This window comes from Platichthys flesus, chromosome 5 (assembly GCF_949316205.1).
Source record: "Platichthys flesus chromosome 5, fPlaFle2.1, whole genome shotgun sequence".
NCBI lineage: Eukaryota > Metazoa > Chordata > Actinopteri > Pleuronectiformes > Pleuronectidae > Platichthys > Platichthys flesus.
The window spans coordinates 24268717-24283762 of record NC_084949.1 but is presented as its reverse complement, the minus strand read 5'-3'; the positions used below and the strand labels follow the sequence as shown (position 1 = coordinate 24283762).

Sequence of the window (15046 nt, the reverse complement as noted above, 5' to 3'; positions counted from 1 at the left end):
CTGAGTAAGCAAGTTAAAATCTGACATATCTGCCTCGCAGTGAATTAAAAAAGTTTTTCCATTCAACTTTGTTTTTACCTCCGGGTGTTTCAACTGACGGAGGAAGCAGCTCGAGATCTCTGAGCTGTCTCCTGATGAAAGTCTGACTTTAGTATTGAGCTCCATATTAGTTGAACTGAGTTTAATTCAATCGTGATAACAATAATAACAACTAAACTAATAATCATCATAATAATAATATGATAAAATATTTATTCAGAAATGGACAGACACATTCATACATTGCAGATATGTGCATGTATCGACATGGGGAATGTAGGAGCCGGGGATTGAACCCCGGTCCCTCTGGTTTGTGGACGACCCACTCTACCCCTTATCCACAGCCACAGTCATTTAAAGATTGATGTTTACATCTCTAGATTTAGATTTATTTTAACTGTTTGCAGACAAATCCCATAATTTAAGTAAAGCTCATGTTGGCATGAAGAGAACACATCTGGACGAGAGGTTCCAGCTGCTGATTATGACAAATCCTCTGTTTCCCTTGTGAGTCAGTTGAACATTTTAATGCAGATTCCTTGTAAGAATTGGATTATTTCATGAAAATGCATCAAAACATTGAGATTCAATTGAAAGGATGTTTTGCCTTATTAATGCTATTTTCTCTCAAACACACAAACACACACACACACACACACAAACACAGAGTCTCATAAGAATTGTGTCGCTGTTGTTTTATCCAAAGACAGAATTTCATTTTTCATGAAAACTCGGCTCTGTCCCTTTCCTCCACGTCCCCAGTAGCTGAGTGAAGCTCCTTCATGCTGAGTGGAGCTGTCGGCTCTGATGTGCACACTGTCATCTTTCATTTCCTGCCTCATTGACACGTAAACTGATGGATTTAATATGTTGTAATTGCCTTCTGTCACTCTTTTGGCTTTCGTGCGATTCTCCACACTTCTCTCTTTTCCTCTCTTCTGATCTCCTCTCATCTCTTTTCTCTTCTCTCCTCCTTCTCCTCATCTCCTCCTCCTGTCAGGCCGGTGGACAGCCTCGTGGTGTCATGGAAGCGGGATGGGCGCCGGCTGACCGGTGGGCGTCGGCTTGTTTTTCCTGCCCCCACGTCTTCTGACTCCGGGCTGTATGTTTGTGAAGCGCTGCTCAGTAACAGCACTGCCAAGCCTGCGGAGGCAAGGGCACACCTCACTGTGATAGGTGAGGAACATGCCAATCACACACACACAAAAACACACACACAGACACACACACACACACACACACACACACACAGGCATAACATGATTATCCTGGGGAGACCCGACCCATCAAGACAAATGGTGTAAACAGGTTCCATTAATCCCTGTTTTAAACCCGCTCTTGTGTTTCCTTGTGCATGTTTTTGCTGCAGGCACAGTTGCTTTCTGTTTATTCCTCCATTTATTCTTCTCTTTTTCTTTTCTCCGGGAAGTGTGACTGTTGAAAAACCTTGAGCGTGTTGGCTGTCAGCTGCAGGCCTCCCCTCCCCTCCCCTCCCCTCCCCGAGTCCGTTGTCCACATTCACCAATGAACTCTCCGTCCCTGTCAGAAACAAACTGTTGCATCCAGGTGCACACGAAATGGGCAAACGTGTGATCACAAAACACACAAACGTGTGGAGCCGACGCTCACACACTTAATCACGACACCACACCACGGACACACGTGTGCGGGTTCGGCGCCGGCAGCTAAATTAGTTTTCTACCCCCTGGAGACACAAATCAATAAGACAACACTGGAAGCACTCAAAGACGGGCGTCACACACAACCCCCCCCTTCGATATGTGTGTGTAAATAGAAAACAACGAACATGCAGGCGGGTGGGCAGGGAGGGAGGGAGGGAGGGAGGGAGGGAGGGAGGGAGGGAGGGAGGGAGGGAGCGCCCGATTGATGAAGTGAAACTTTCCTCTTCCAGTTCGTCTGCGTCTTCTTGATCTTCTCTGAGCGAGGGAGCACCTAACGCACAGAGAGCAAACTACCCATGCCCCTAAATATTTATACCCCCCCCCCCCCCATCTACCACACTTTTCTTTTGTTCCGTCTGCTCCTCCCTTCTCTTGACGTGATCTTCCTTCATTAGGCCAACAGGACTGCTCAGGCCTCCCTGACATGCATTCATACATGCCTCAGAGAAGCTACTGAACACGGGCTCAACAGACCTTGATGCAGGGAACCAGATTCCTAAACAGAATAGTGTATGTGTAAAAGAAAGGAAGAGCTTCAAAAGGCATTCATTATTCAATTTCATTTCTTTTTTGGCCTCATCCGCTAATCGGAATATGTATGACACCGGGTGCTCGTACTGCAGCGCCACCCCCCCCCCCCCCCACCCCCCCCCCCACCCCCCCACCCCCCCCAAAAAAAAAAAAACAAACAGTATATCTGTTGTTGTTCTCCATCTTTGTTTTGCAGGCAGGGAGCAGAATTTCCAGGAAAGCTCAAATCTCCAAACACAACGAAACCCAAATGCTGCGAAATGTGTTTTGTTGTATTTGTACGTCTAGGTCCTCGCACTCACCTGACTGGAGGGGATTAACGTCTCTGTGTTATCGGTGTCATGCCACATGGCTGTTATTCATCTCTTGTTTTCCTGTCCTCCGCTCAGCGCACACTCCTCTCCCTCTCTTTTCAAAAAAAAAAACAAAGAAAACACTCCAGCGTGCACTCAGAGAGATAGGAGATGGGAATACATGTGGGTTTAAAAGTTGGCAACAAACTGTAGAAGAACTTGTAGACAAGTAGAATAAATGTTGCAGGGACATGAGAGTCTGTCGTCCTCATGCACACAAACACACACTCTGTAACACATTCCTGTCTTTCCAGAGTTACGAGGACACTCAGAGACATAAGAGCCTTTAACCTAACCTGAAACATCACAACTACATGCAATAACCCAACCATTACCCTAAAACTACCCCCCAACAACCAAAATGTTCTTATCCTCTATCCTAACCTTAAACTTTAATATAAAACCCTTTATTTACAGCCAGAGCAAGTTCTTACCCTGAAAAGAACTACTTTCTCTTAACTTCTGTAATTACTTTAATTTAGCTGCAACTCAACTCTTTAAAATCATTTCAGGGTTTTCAATCCTATCCTCAACTCAATTAGATTTTTCATTGCCTAACCCTAAACCTTGCCCTCACCGAATTGAATCTACCTGGTCCAAGGCTTGCCGACACATTCCCGACAGAAGAAAGACCTGCACAACACTGAAAGCTAATCACTAAGTTGTAAAGATGTACAGGTCTAATTATTCTGAATCCAATTCTAACTTATCCAGTCAAATCCTTCACATTTATGTTGAAGGACTCCACAAAGCATCTGGAACTCCAAGTGATATGCTCTGGTTTGTGGCTCCTCTCTCCAAACCATGTAGTCGTCGGTCTGCAAGACTGATCCCGACGGATTCATGACCTTGAAACCAGAGAACACACACTCCAAACAAACACAAAAGCATTTAAAATGAAGCGGCATTAAAATTACAACATTGTGTCAGAAACATTATTATTGCATGTTCTTCTTGTACACGTGTGGAGCCTTGGGAGAAGAGCTCAGAGGTGAAACTTCTATTAAAAATCCGTCTTTTCTTTCGATAAGAATTCCATCTTTGTGAAAACCCCGTATGCACGTTCAGTATTTAGAGCGTACACTGGACATTTCATTTTCCTCAAAGTCATTTTTCAGCGAACAGGTGCCAGTACTGTGGGGAGCCACTTTTTACCAGAGATGCCAGACTGAAAATGAATTAGCTGCTGTGTCGCCCTCTCCACCCTCTCCACCCTCTCATCCCTCTCATCCCTCTCCACCCCCTCCACCCTCTCATCCCTCTCCACCCTCTCTGGGCTCACGGCATCAATATCTCTTGCTAAATATTAACAATTATTTGAAGGAGGAGGTAATTCTGATATCACATGTAGCAGAAGAGTGAGACACCTAAAGCCCCCCCCCCCCCCCCCGGTGACAGTGAGGATACCCAGGGCAAAAGGTGTGGGGGGGGGACCCATTGTTATTCTGCAGTGCTGACTCCTCTGCTGAAGAATGAAAACACAGAGAGAGCAAACTCCCAGTTCCTCTTCTGAGATGATTAAACCTAGTCCTTGTTATCAGAGGTTCAGACATGTTTCCCCTCAGGAAGGGACTGTTGTTGTTTGTTGTTTGTCTGAGATGTTATTCTATACATACATTTGTGTGTTTTTCTATGTTTCAATGCTTCATTCTAACACTTTGAATGTTGTGTTCAAACCTTGGCAGAACCGCCCTCTCTGACCGCCCAGCCCAAGAGGAAGATCTTTGCTGAGCTCGACCGGAGTGTAGATATCCCCTGCCTTGCTACAGGTATACTGTGTGTGTGTGTGTGTGTGTGTGTGTGTGTGTGTGTCTGTGTGTGTGTGTGAGAGTGTCTGAGTGTGTTTATAATTAACTAGGTTGCTAGAAGGAGAGGAGAAAATATGGCAGTCTGTGTTTCCATCCCATTTTCAATGATTCAAAATTGCACATTAAAAACATCCTTAACAATTTAACCATCCTCGGCGGGCAGGCAGAATTCAGCAAAGATTTGTGTCCACTGCTTTTTCTGTGCACGTTAAAGTTGTACACGTGCACGGTTGTATGTTCTCCTCTAGTTGATGTTCTGGTTGGTTTCCCTGGGAATTGGAGAATGGGCTGAGACATAATGAATTTTACAGATGGACACACATTAGGACGGTGTCTCCTCAAAGTTTTTCACAGTGTGGATGATGAAAAGGTGTGTGTGTGTGTGGGGGGGGGGGGGGGGGGGTTGTGTGGTTATACCCTGCTGCTGTTAAAAGTCAGATGGCTCATTGAACTGATTGTGGCGACTCCTCACACGATGAATTCATAACTCCGTCCACTCATTTGTCACGGACACCAGGAGTTCTCCGGCTTCGTCAAGGTTCAAATCACATGAAGTTTGATGTTATTCAGGATGTGTACGTTTGGTTCGAAGGCTTCTTGAGCAGTGACACTGTATTTTTTGGGGGGGCAGAGTGAGAAGATTAACATGCTGAAACCAAGCCTGAAAATTGCTCTTGTTCGTGACTCTTGTTTTTAAATGGATTACACGAAAACACAGTTTGGAGCGGGGGATGGACACAAAAAAAAACCCGGCAACATGCTGCCTCTCTTTTCTGACACCCACTGGGAGCGAGTGGATGTCCCTCCTCAGTAATCTGATACAGTGGCAGTGTAATTAAATAGCGGCGGCCCGAGGGTCTGGAGAGAGGGATGGAGGCTGGGAGGAGGAACGAGGGAAAGGAGAAGAGACAGATAGAGTGTGGAGTGACGGAGCGAGCGAGACGAGGGGGGGGGGGGGGATATCTCACACATGGCTGTGAAAAGCTTGACACCAACAGATTGAGGAAAAAGTGCGAAATTCATCTCTCCCTCAAACTCCCCACTCATGCACACGCACACACAAACACACACGCGGAGTGCAGGGTTGAAACAGAGTAATTGCTCGAGCCCCCCCTGCCCCCCCCCCCCCTGTCATATGTGGCATGTCAGACAGGTGGCTGCTGATTCTGTAGATATTCAATGTGCCGCTCTTTCCCCCATCTTTTATTCAGATTGTTTTTTGGCCCCTTCTGCCACCCTTACCCTCCCACCCCCACTCCTTCCGATCAATATATTATTAGCAGTCATTATGCCTGCATGCATATTTATAGGCAGAGTGGATAACCGTGAAGAAAAGAGTGTGTGAGGCTGTTTTAGTGGGAGTTTGAGCGATTGGCTCGGCAGTGAGGTCAGCTGGCTTCTTATTAAGGGAAGATCTGACATTGTTCTCCCTCTTTGTGTTTTTCCCCTGTGCACGTGCACATGCGTAGGCGTGCCCCAGCCCAGGATAGAGTGGTACAAGGACGCCGTGCCTCTCTCCAAACTGGCGAACCCCCGATACAAAGTCACCGCGGCGGCCGGGCTGACGGTGCGCAGGGTGCAGCCGGGGGACGGAGGAATCTACCAGTGCTTCGCTCGCAGCTCTGCAGGAGAGACCCAGGCTCACACTCAGCTCCTGGTCTCCAGTGAGTCGGTCCCACACACCAGTCAAACATCAATACACACCTAACAGCAGCACTGTTAGTATAGACCCTGCTAATTCCTCCCTGTCTCGATCATCATCTCTCCTCCTTCACTTTGTTTCTCATTTGTCTGAGTTAACGCTTCGACTGAACTTGCTTTTCTTCTCCCTTGTTTGTCGGTGTCAGCTCCTTTTTCTACAAAGAATAATCAATGCATTTCATTATCAGTTTCCAGGGTTATTTTTTTCAATTTATTCAGTTTGATCATTTGGTCTTTTAAGCGTCATGGTTTCCTAAAGACCAAGGTACCAAAATATGCCTTTTCCCATCAAGTACATCAGGAAATCCTCATCGTCAATGAATTCCTGGCATCTCGCTTTAAAACCAGATCAAACTTTGAAGGAATTATCCAATAACGTGCTGATTATTTTGGATTTATCGACAAAACACTTTTATTGTCTTTATTAGAGCATGTCATTTATCTACTGAACTATCTATAAACCTGGAAACAGACATTTGCTGCTGACAGGAATGAGAGGCTTCAGGTTAAAGAGTCAGAAACTTTTTAATTAGAAAATCAAACACCTTCTTTACTGTTTGTGAGAGAAAGTGAGTTTTGTCTGGGGAGACAATCACAGCACGAAACTAAGACATGGCTTGTTTTCACATTCTAAAAACAAGTTCAATGTTCTGACTTGACTCAATATTTTTCTTTATATTTTTCTGCTAAATTAAAGTTATATTTGTCTCTTCGGTCACTTTGAGTTGACTGAGAGTTTGATTATAATTAAAAAGTCTCCACGGAGCTTTCCCACCTCCACCTTCCACATTAATGCACAAACATGTTCTATCACTTAACGGATAAAACCCCCATCGGTCACAGAGGACACGTTCTTTCTTTCTCCATTCTTCTGTTTGTCTCCCTCATAATCAACTCCTTCTCTTTTCCCTCACCCGTTTCTCTTCATCTCCTCTCATGATCTCACTTTTTGCGTTTTCAGGCGTGGCCCCCACATTTACTTCCCCCCCATTCGACCAAACAGTGACTGATGGCCACACGGCGTTGTTCACCTGCCAGGCGAGCGGCGCTCCGAGACCCGCCATCACCTGGAGGAAAGGTAACCGACAGCAGCCGCTCCGTGTCACACGCCGTGCACACCGACACTGATAAACACACTGTGTTTGTAATTAAAAACACGCCTAATGTCTTAATTACTTTCCTCCACCTCAAGGCTCTGTTTATAATTCTCTCTCTCTCTCTCTCTCTGTAGGATTGCAGGTCCTAGCCAGCGGCTCCGTGCAGGTTCCCAGGTTCACGCAGCTGCAGTCGGGGGGTTTACAGATTCAGCCGGTCAGCTTCCAGGACTCGGGAGAATACACCTGCACCGCCTCCAACTCCGAGGGCAGCATCAACCACACGGCGGCGCTCACCGTGTGGCGTAAGACTCGCTAAGAATTCACCAAACTGCTCGATAAATATTTACTAAACAGACTCAAACAGAAGTCGTGGAACAGTAATTTATCAGCAGCTGTCCAATCGCATTAGCCGAGGCTAGTGAGCCGCCGTGGGATTGGTTATTGATGCACCGGACCAGTGCAATGGTGAAATAATCATCTGATTGGTTGAGTGAAGGGATGATGGATACACTTATGGTAAACTTATTGATTGCCTTGTGTATGTATATACATCCTGACAGCTTCAGATGAAAGACTGTTGAATTACTCCGGAGCAGCATATATTTAAATGAGTTAATACCAGAGGAGAATATCAAACTAATTCAATTTCAAACTCTTAAATTCATCCCACCTCTTCTCTCCTCTTTCTCTTTGGTCTTTTTTCAGGACGCACAATCATTTCTGTGCCTCCGACAGATAAGCGTGTCATCAAGGGAACCACTGCTGTCCTGGACTGTAATGCCACATATGACCCCCGAGTCAATATCAGGTCACTTTCTTTATCTTTATTACATGCGTACTTATCTCACGAACAGCTGATCAGTATAAAGTACTCGTTTACTTCCCTGTCGTAGCTTCAAGTGGGATCGTGGAGGTACGCCGGTGCCTCCGACCAGTGGCGCCCGTGTCGCTGTGCGCCAGGGCTCTCTGACCATTGGCCAGACGTGGTCAGGTGACATCGGGGACTACACCTGCACGGTGACATCTCAGGCCGGCAACGATTCTCACTCTGCTCGGCTCGAAGTCATGTGAGTGCAAAGAATCCTGTAAGATGTCGGGAACTAAGTGTCCATTGTCTTCTTTGCCACGGTCGATGGTTTCCACTCTTTATGCTAAGCTAAGCTAACCACTGATGCATAGTAACCAGCCTCATCTAACTCTTATTCTGCTTCTACACATAATCCTGTGCTTTACATTTTCATCAGTATTTATGACATGGAGTCAAATACAGAGCAGGCTTTTATCCAAAAATACAAAGGGTGATATTATACTTTCCTTTTGATTGGACACAAAAATCACTTTGACTTTTAGCACAGCAATCAAGAAGGAAATCAACCAATCCCCAGCGAGCGTTCTGAGTGATTGAAATCGCAGATATGATTGGCAGCGAGGACTCGATGGGGTCGAGCGTTAAAATAAAAAAAAGTGATTGACTCTGCAGAACGTAATTTAGGAAAAGCTGCAGATAGGTAATTTGGCACATTGCATTGCAAGTGTTACTGTCAGATTATTTCACTGCAGCCTAATGAAAAAAAAAAATCCAATAATAACCACATTCTGTCAGTGAGCAGATGCTCTCTCGCCCCAAAGACTTGTCAATGCAATTAAAACTACAAAGTGAGGGAATGTGGCGAGTTATTATTAGACGTAGTGTAAGGTCATATCTGGTCATATCTGTTCCCTGCTCCGTGGAACCAGAGCTGGGTTCGATCCTGAAAGTGTGGAACTGGTACACACAGTGTTCATGAGGGTGTCCACATGGTGAGTGTGTGGCATCAGCAGCCACTCCTCAGACCTCACAGCCGCTGGGACAGGAGTGTCAGGTGCTGGCATGTGTTAATAAATGTGCACTCGTACAATATACTTGTAAAAAAGCACTTATGATCTATTAATGCAGTTGCAGGCTGTGTGAGAGAGAGAACACGAGTCCAAATCCTGATGAATTATAGAAAGAGAAGAGGTTGCATGTGTCAAACTCTGAGAGGGGGAGCGGATCTCTGATTGTGGCTCCGTGGAAAATATGTGGGGGAACGAAGGGCTTTCTGTACCACTGTGTGTGTGTGTGTGTGTGTGTGTGTGTGTGTGTGTGTGTGTGTGTGTGTGTGTGTGTGTGAATGCGTGTGACTGACATTCTCGTTAGCTCAGTATCAACGGGTCACAGAGGGTAACAGACGCTGGCGTCCGAGGAGACAGACTAATTACCAGCAGGTTATTGGTTCAGCTCCCACAAGACCCACCCATGTGTTTGTGAGTGAGTGTGTCTGCGTGTGTTTGTGTGTGTGCGTGTGCTGCGTGAAGATATCGGCTCTAACGTTCTCTAAGCTCATCTATTAATTAATACAATCATGTCAGCTCGGAGAAGAAAACATCATTCTCATTTCCCCTCGCTCCCTCTCCGCCGAACATGCTTCTTCCACTCCTCTCTCTCTCTCTCTCTCTCTCTCTCTTTCTCTCTCTCTCTCTCTCTCTCTCTCTCTCTCTCTCTCCCTCTGTTTTCCTCATTTCCTGACATGTTACACACATGAATATTAAAATGTAAAGCAGCGCGAGCAAAAAACAAGCGTTGACACATTTGAACTGCATCATCTTCTGATGAAACTTGAGGCTGCGGTCTGTCAGGAGGAGACCCCTCGGATTGGATATTCACACATCATTGATTATAATAATTAATAAGTAATAATTAATGATCTTATGAATATGAGATGCAGCCAGTAGGGGCTCAAGGGACCTCGTCTTTCATCAAGATTTCAGTGTAAATATATTTATATTGATCTTTTATGTGCTGTGTTAATATCCTCACTCTTATTATTACCTTCACACAGAGAGACACTGATTTCTGCTTCCCCGTCCCTCTCCTCCTTCAGGCCAACTGTTTTTTAAACAGTTATGAGCCACTAAATTCAGTATAATCAAACGTCTGGACACTCTGTATTGCTTTCATGAATATATCTGTGTTGCTGTCTTTGTTATTAACATGGCAGCGATGCACAAGCGTTCACAGGGGGGCGGCCAAGTGTCTGGAGGATTTGGTTTTAATAGATGTTGTAAGATATGTGCAGCAAACCTACAGGGGGGGGGGGGGGGTATGACTATAAAAAATAGGCAAACCACAGATAGATATATATATATAAAAGGTATTCATCCACTGGAACTGGTCCCGGACTGTCGGCGCCAACATTATTCTACCACACACATCTAATAGAAAAGCAAAACACATGTAACAAATATCGGTCTGATGAGAAGTGTTGGCACATTTTCACAGACTTGTTTATGGTTTATATTAGTTTCACACATTGGAAAATATGGTGATTTGCCTCCGTGTGGAGAGTTGGATGAGAAATTGCTACTTCTTCACTTCGGCAGCGTCAATATATAAATCAAGAGAAGAAACTAGTTTGACAAAAAGACTGGAATCAGGTCTGGTTGTGTCTAAAGGTAAAAATACATCTGCTTGGCTGCACCTGGAAAACTTATTGGTGCATACAATGAACATAGAAACATAAAAACACAATAAATACAACACACATAAGAAAAGCAATAAAAAAAATACAGTATATACTTACTCACTATTTACTTCTTATTTACTCACTTTTTCAAATATTTATACAAAGTAACAAATATTTAGGCATAAATAAAAAAATATAAAACGTAAAAGTAAAATGCAAAAATACAAAACAGTGAACAGAGGAAAATTGCAATATGCAATGTAATGCAGTATAATATAATATAATGTGTTAATTTAACACATCCTTGAGGTGTGGGGGGCAGATTAAAGTCTGAGTCAGTCGGGGGTCCCAGGCCTTGTCGATAAGGCCCGGCTAATCTGTTCAAAAACCAGTTTACATCAAGTGGGAAAATGAGTAGTTGTGGTTTGACTGGGAGTTGTGTGCTTGAACTGTTCTTTCTGCTTTCTCCACTGGTTGCAACCAAGTAATAGACAAATAGGTTTTACGTTTTTCAATGAATTCCGATGGTTGTTAGTTTGAACCATGGGAATATTTTCCATCTCCTCCTTTCGATGCTAAGCTAACCAGCTGCTGCCTATAGCTTCCTAATCAGTGCACAGATCCTTTCATCTAATTCTTGGCAAAACTGCTAAAACATGCGCAACTATTCCTCTTGAGACTCGGTTCTGATGGATTCACTGGAGAACTGTCTGTTGAGCTTATGTGATGTTTTGTGTTTGCTGTTCTCAGAGAGCTGCCTCACTCCCCCCGCTCCCTGACGGCCCGGCTCAACGACTCCGACTCCCGCTCCGTCCACCTGTCCTGGCTCCGCCCCTTCGATGGAAACTCCCCTCTTCTGTATTACCTGCTGGAGCTATCGGAGAACAGTACGTATCGCTGTGTGTTAGTGCGTGTGTCTGTGTGTGTCTGTGTGTGTGTGTGTGTGTGTTCATTCGTATAGTCAGTCCCTGAGCGGCAAAGCGGCAAACAGCTGTACACTTGCTGTCTACCAGGCACTGACACACACTCATTTACAAGAGGCAGACATATGGAGAATGGTGTTGCTGTGTAAATGTTCATCCTGGTTCCCTATAAATAAACTCTCATTTTCCCTCCCTCCATCCATCCCTCCCTCCCTCGTTACGCCTCCCCCTCTCTCTTTCTGTCTCTCACTCTCTCCACGGCAGATGTTTTAACAGCAGGCTGGCTCTCTGTCAAAAGAGAAGTAGAGGTGGGGAGAGAAAGATGAGAGCGGGACCGAGGAGGGGTGGAGAGAGAGGAGGGAGACGGCTGCAGAGCCTCTCTCTCTCCTGCTGTAGACTGAAGGGACGAGTGGGTTGGGTGAAAACATGACGTGCACGGCCGAGCACCTGGCTCGTGACTGACGGACGGGGGGGAAACGTTGACGCATTATAGTTTAGACACTTTGAATAATCACCGCTCTGATTGTGGAGGGGGATCGTGCTGGATGTGAGGGTTAATCTGCAGATGGATGATGTTTGAGGTGGAGGTATTCATTCTCAATACCGGAGGCGTCAGGGAGCCCGGGCTGATGATCCGTACAGAGAGTTAACAAGGGAACAGGTGTAGCGCCATCAAATCTGCCCTGACAAAGCAAAATGGAGGATTGTAGTGGCCACGTACCATTAGTCTTCATGGGGGGGCTGCTCTAATGGGACAAATATGTCTCACCAAAAACGCTTATGTGTCTCCGGGAAAGTCTGAGTGTCCCCTCACAGAGACAATCTGGCTTCCTGACTCAACCTTGGATGATAGAACCACTACCACAGAGAGAAGTGTCTTCCTCTGACCCCGAACAAATAACACAATGTGTTCCAAGTGAAAAAGAATAAAAACTAAATCAACGAAATAAACCTAAACCATAGAGTTTCCATAACCCTGATAACGTTTAGAGGGAAAGCATGAACAGGACTTCAAGTCCCCTGCTGTTGCAATTTCAACTGCCGCTCTTCAGACGGTACATTCCAAAACAATGTAAAAAAAAAGAAAAGATGAAGATGTGACGAGGGACCAGAACAGGGACGGAAGAAGAGAGAGATAAGGGAAAGCTGAGAGTTTAAATGTCGATTTCTGTGAAGACTGAACCAAGGCATTGAGTTCTGTTTACTACCTATTGTGTGTGCGTGTGTGAGGTTGTGTTATATATATTAGATGTGTTGTGTGTTTTCTTGTCGGACCGTCCCTCTCTCTTATTCTGACATGTAGCTGCTGCAGTGATACTAGTGTAGCTGTTTGTGGTGTCTTCAGAAGAGAGATAAATTGGCAACAGGCTGGCACAGACACACACCGGCTTCCTTATTAATCCCCTTCTTCGATCTAAACTTTCCTCCATCCTTCCTCTCCTCCTTTATCTGTTCCTCCCCCTCTTTACTTTTGATTCATGGGTCCTGAGTGTCTCTGTTTGTTCTGCCTCCGCCAGATATTATCAACCTCTAATCTTTTGTCCCCTCCGTCTAGACTCGCCGTGGAAGGTGTACCTATCAGAGGTGGATCCCGCCGTGTCCGAGGTGTCGGTGGGCGGGCTCACACCTGCCAGGACCTATCAGTTCAGACTCTGCGCTGTCAATCAAGTGGGCAGGGGTCAGTACAGCGCGGAGACACAACGGTAAGAGAGTAACACTGACTCACAATCACAGATACCTTGGTTCTCGTGATGCCACACTTCCACACTCACTATTTCAATGATGTTTTCCCCAGAAAGCATGAAAGCCGCTCTTTATGTAGAACCTGCTGTGATTTGTGTGAAATAGAGTTTTATTTGCCCTGTTCCATCTCTGTGTAATAGACTTGGTCACACTGCCTCACACAAACTGGGAATGAATAAACAGAAACCTTTCTCCAGTCAAAAGCTGCAGTGTATGCACCCACACACACTCTAATTTGTGTGTCTAAGTAAGTGGCAGTGTGTGTGTCTCTGTGTTTGTGTGTAGGTTATCATGTGGATGAATAGGAATATGGGATTCAGAATGGGGATGAAACATGGAGGGATTCTACTAACAAGAGGATGAAGGGAGCAGTCGTTTTTGTTTAGAATCCATTTCCTTTGCAATGAGCAATTTATATTCATCACATCCATGCTGTACATGTCTACACTGTGTGTGTGTGTGTGTGTGTGTGTGTGTGTGTGTGTGTGTGTGTGTGTGTGTGTGTGTGTGTGTGTGTGTGTGTGTGTGTGTGTGTGTGTGTGTGTGTGTGTGTGTGTGTGTGTGTGTGTGTGTGTGTGTGTGTGTGTGTGTGTGTATGTGTGTGTTCCATTGCACATACTGGAGTAAGCAGCAAAAATGATGAAATGAATGGTTCTGCATGTGTAAAAAAAAAAGAGCGTTGGCCTGAAAAGTAAATAATTTGCCATGCAGATGTTTTTGTGTGTGTGTGTGTGTTTGTGCACAGTGAGTTTTCATGTTTATCCCAAGGGAAAAAACCCTGATGGGGATAATTATGATGCCATAGCATTGATGGAACTGCAGTGACAGAGGGTTTAGTGGAGGTGTGGCGAGAGGTTTTAGTTCAAGACCACACTCACCCCAAGTCTCCGTCACGTGCACAATGCAACAGATGTGACGATGCACCCCCACACACACACACACACACATGAACATGAACATGGTTTTTGTCTGGCTGAAGAGTCTGACCAGAGGCAGGTGCCAGTTGCAATTCAGCCAAATAAACTCTCAGCAGCATCAACGGGAGCTGTAGACGTCACAGTCCCACGTTCACACGCCTCAGCTCTCTTTCACTTCCCCCCCCCCCCCCCCCCCCCCCCCTCAGCGTGTTGTTCTTTCCTCTCTAGCTTGTCATACCCTGAATCTTTCTCCCCTTTGTTCTCCTTTGATCCAAAGAATGGCTGAAGGCTTCTTGTTTTCAGCCTTTTGCTCTCCTCCCTACGTGCACCAGGGGATTTGTTTGTGTCCAGCAGCCAGGGTGTATAGTCCAAGGTTGCTTGTCCGGGGCCCTGGAGAGTAGATTGGATTGATCCCCTTCAAACGAATGACTGGCAGGAGGACAAGTCATCACTGGTCAGCGTATCAGACCAGATGGACACCTCTCTACTTCAGTGTTTGTTTCATACATAACCGACGTGCACTCTGCCTCTGGTCTGCTGGACGTCTGCCTGGACGCGGCACACGCACACGATTGGTCGCCGATGCCAAAGCTGAGGCCGCACTTGAAAACACAGAGGAGAGAGAGAATGAGGTGGAGTGAGAATGTCCTACTGGAGCTCGGGTGCCAAATGAGAAGGATGACAAACTACAGTAATGCGGACAGAGGGAGGGAACAGAGGAGCGAGTGAAGGAGCGGTTTTGTAATATTGATGACAAAAAGCCCTTA

At 45.6% G+C, this 15046-nt stretch overlaps 1 protein-coding gene across 1 annotated transcript in view; it reads left to right on the top strand.

Annotated features, from left to right (window-relative positions):
* LOC133953467 (protein sidekick-1-like) overlaps positions 1-15046 on the top strand; it is a 93964-nt gene that overhangs the window by 15479 nt on the left and 63439 nt on the right. Inside the window, exons 4-12 of the mRNA XM_062387392.1 lie at positions 1040-1215; positions 4291-4374; positions 5883-6077; positions 7076-7192; positions 7346-7513; positions 7917-8019; positions 8105-8278; positions 11447-11583; positions 13175-13322. Coding sequence (XP_062243376.1) covers positions 1040-1215; positions 4291-4374; positions 5883-6077; positions 7076-7192; positions 7346-7513; positions 7917-8019; positions 8105-8278; positions 11447-11583; positions 13175-13322 — 1302 coding nt within the window. The remainder of the gene's footprint in view (positions 1-1039; positions 1216-4290; positions 4375-5882; positions 6078-7075; positions 7193-7345; positions 7514-7916; positions 8020-8104; positions 8279-11446; positions 11584-13174; positions 13323-15046) is intronic.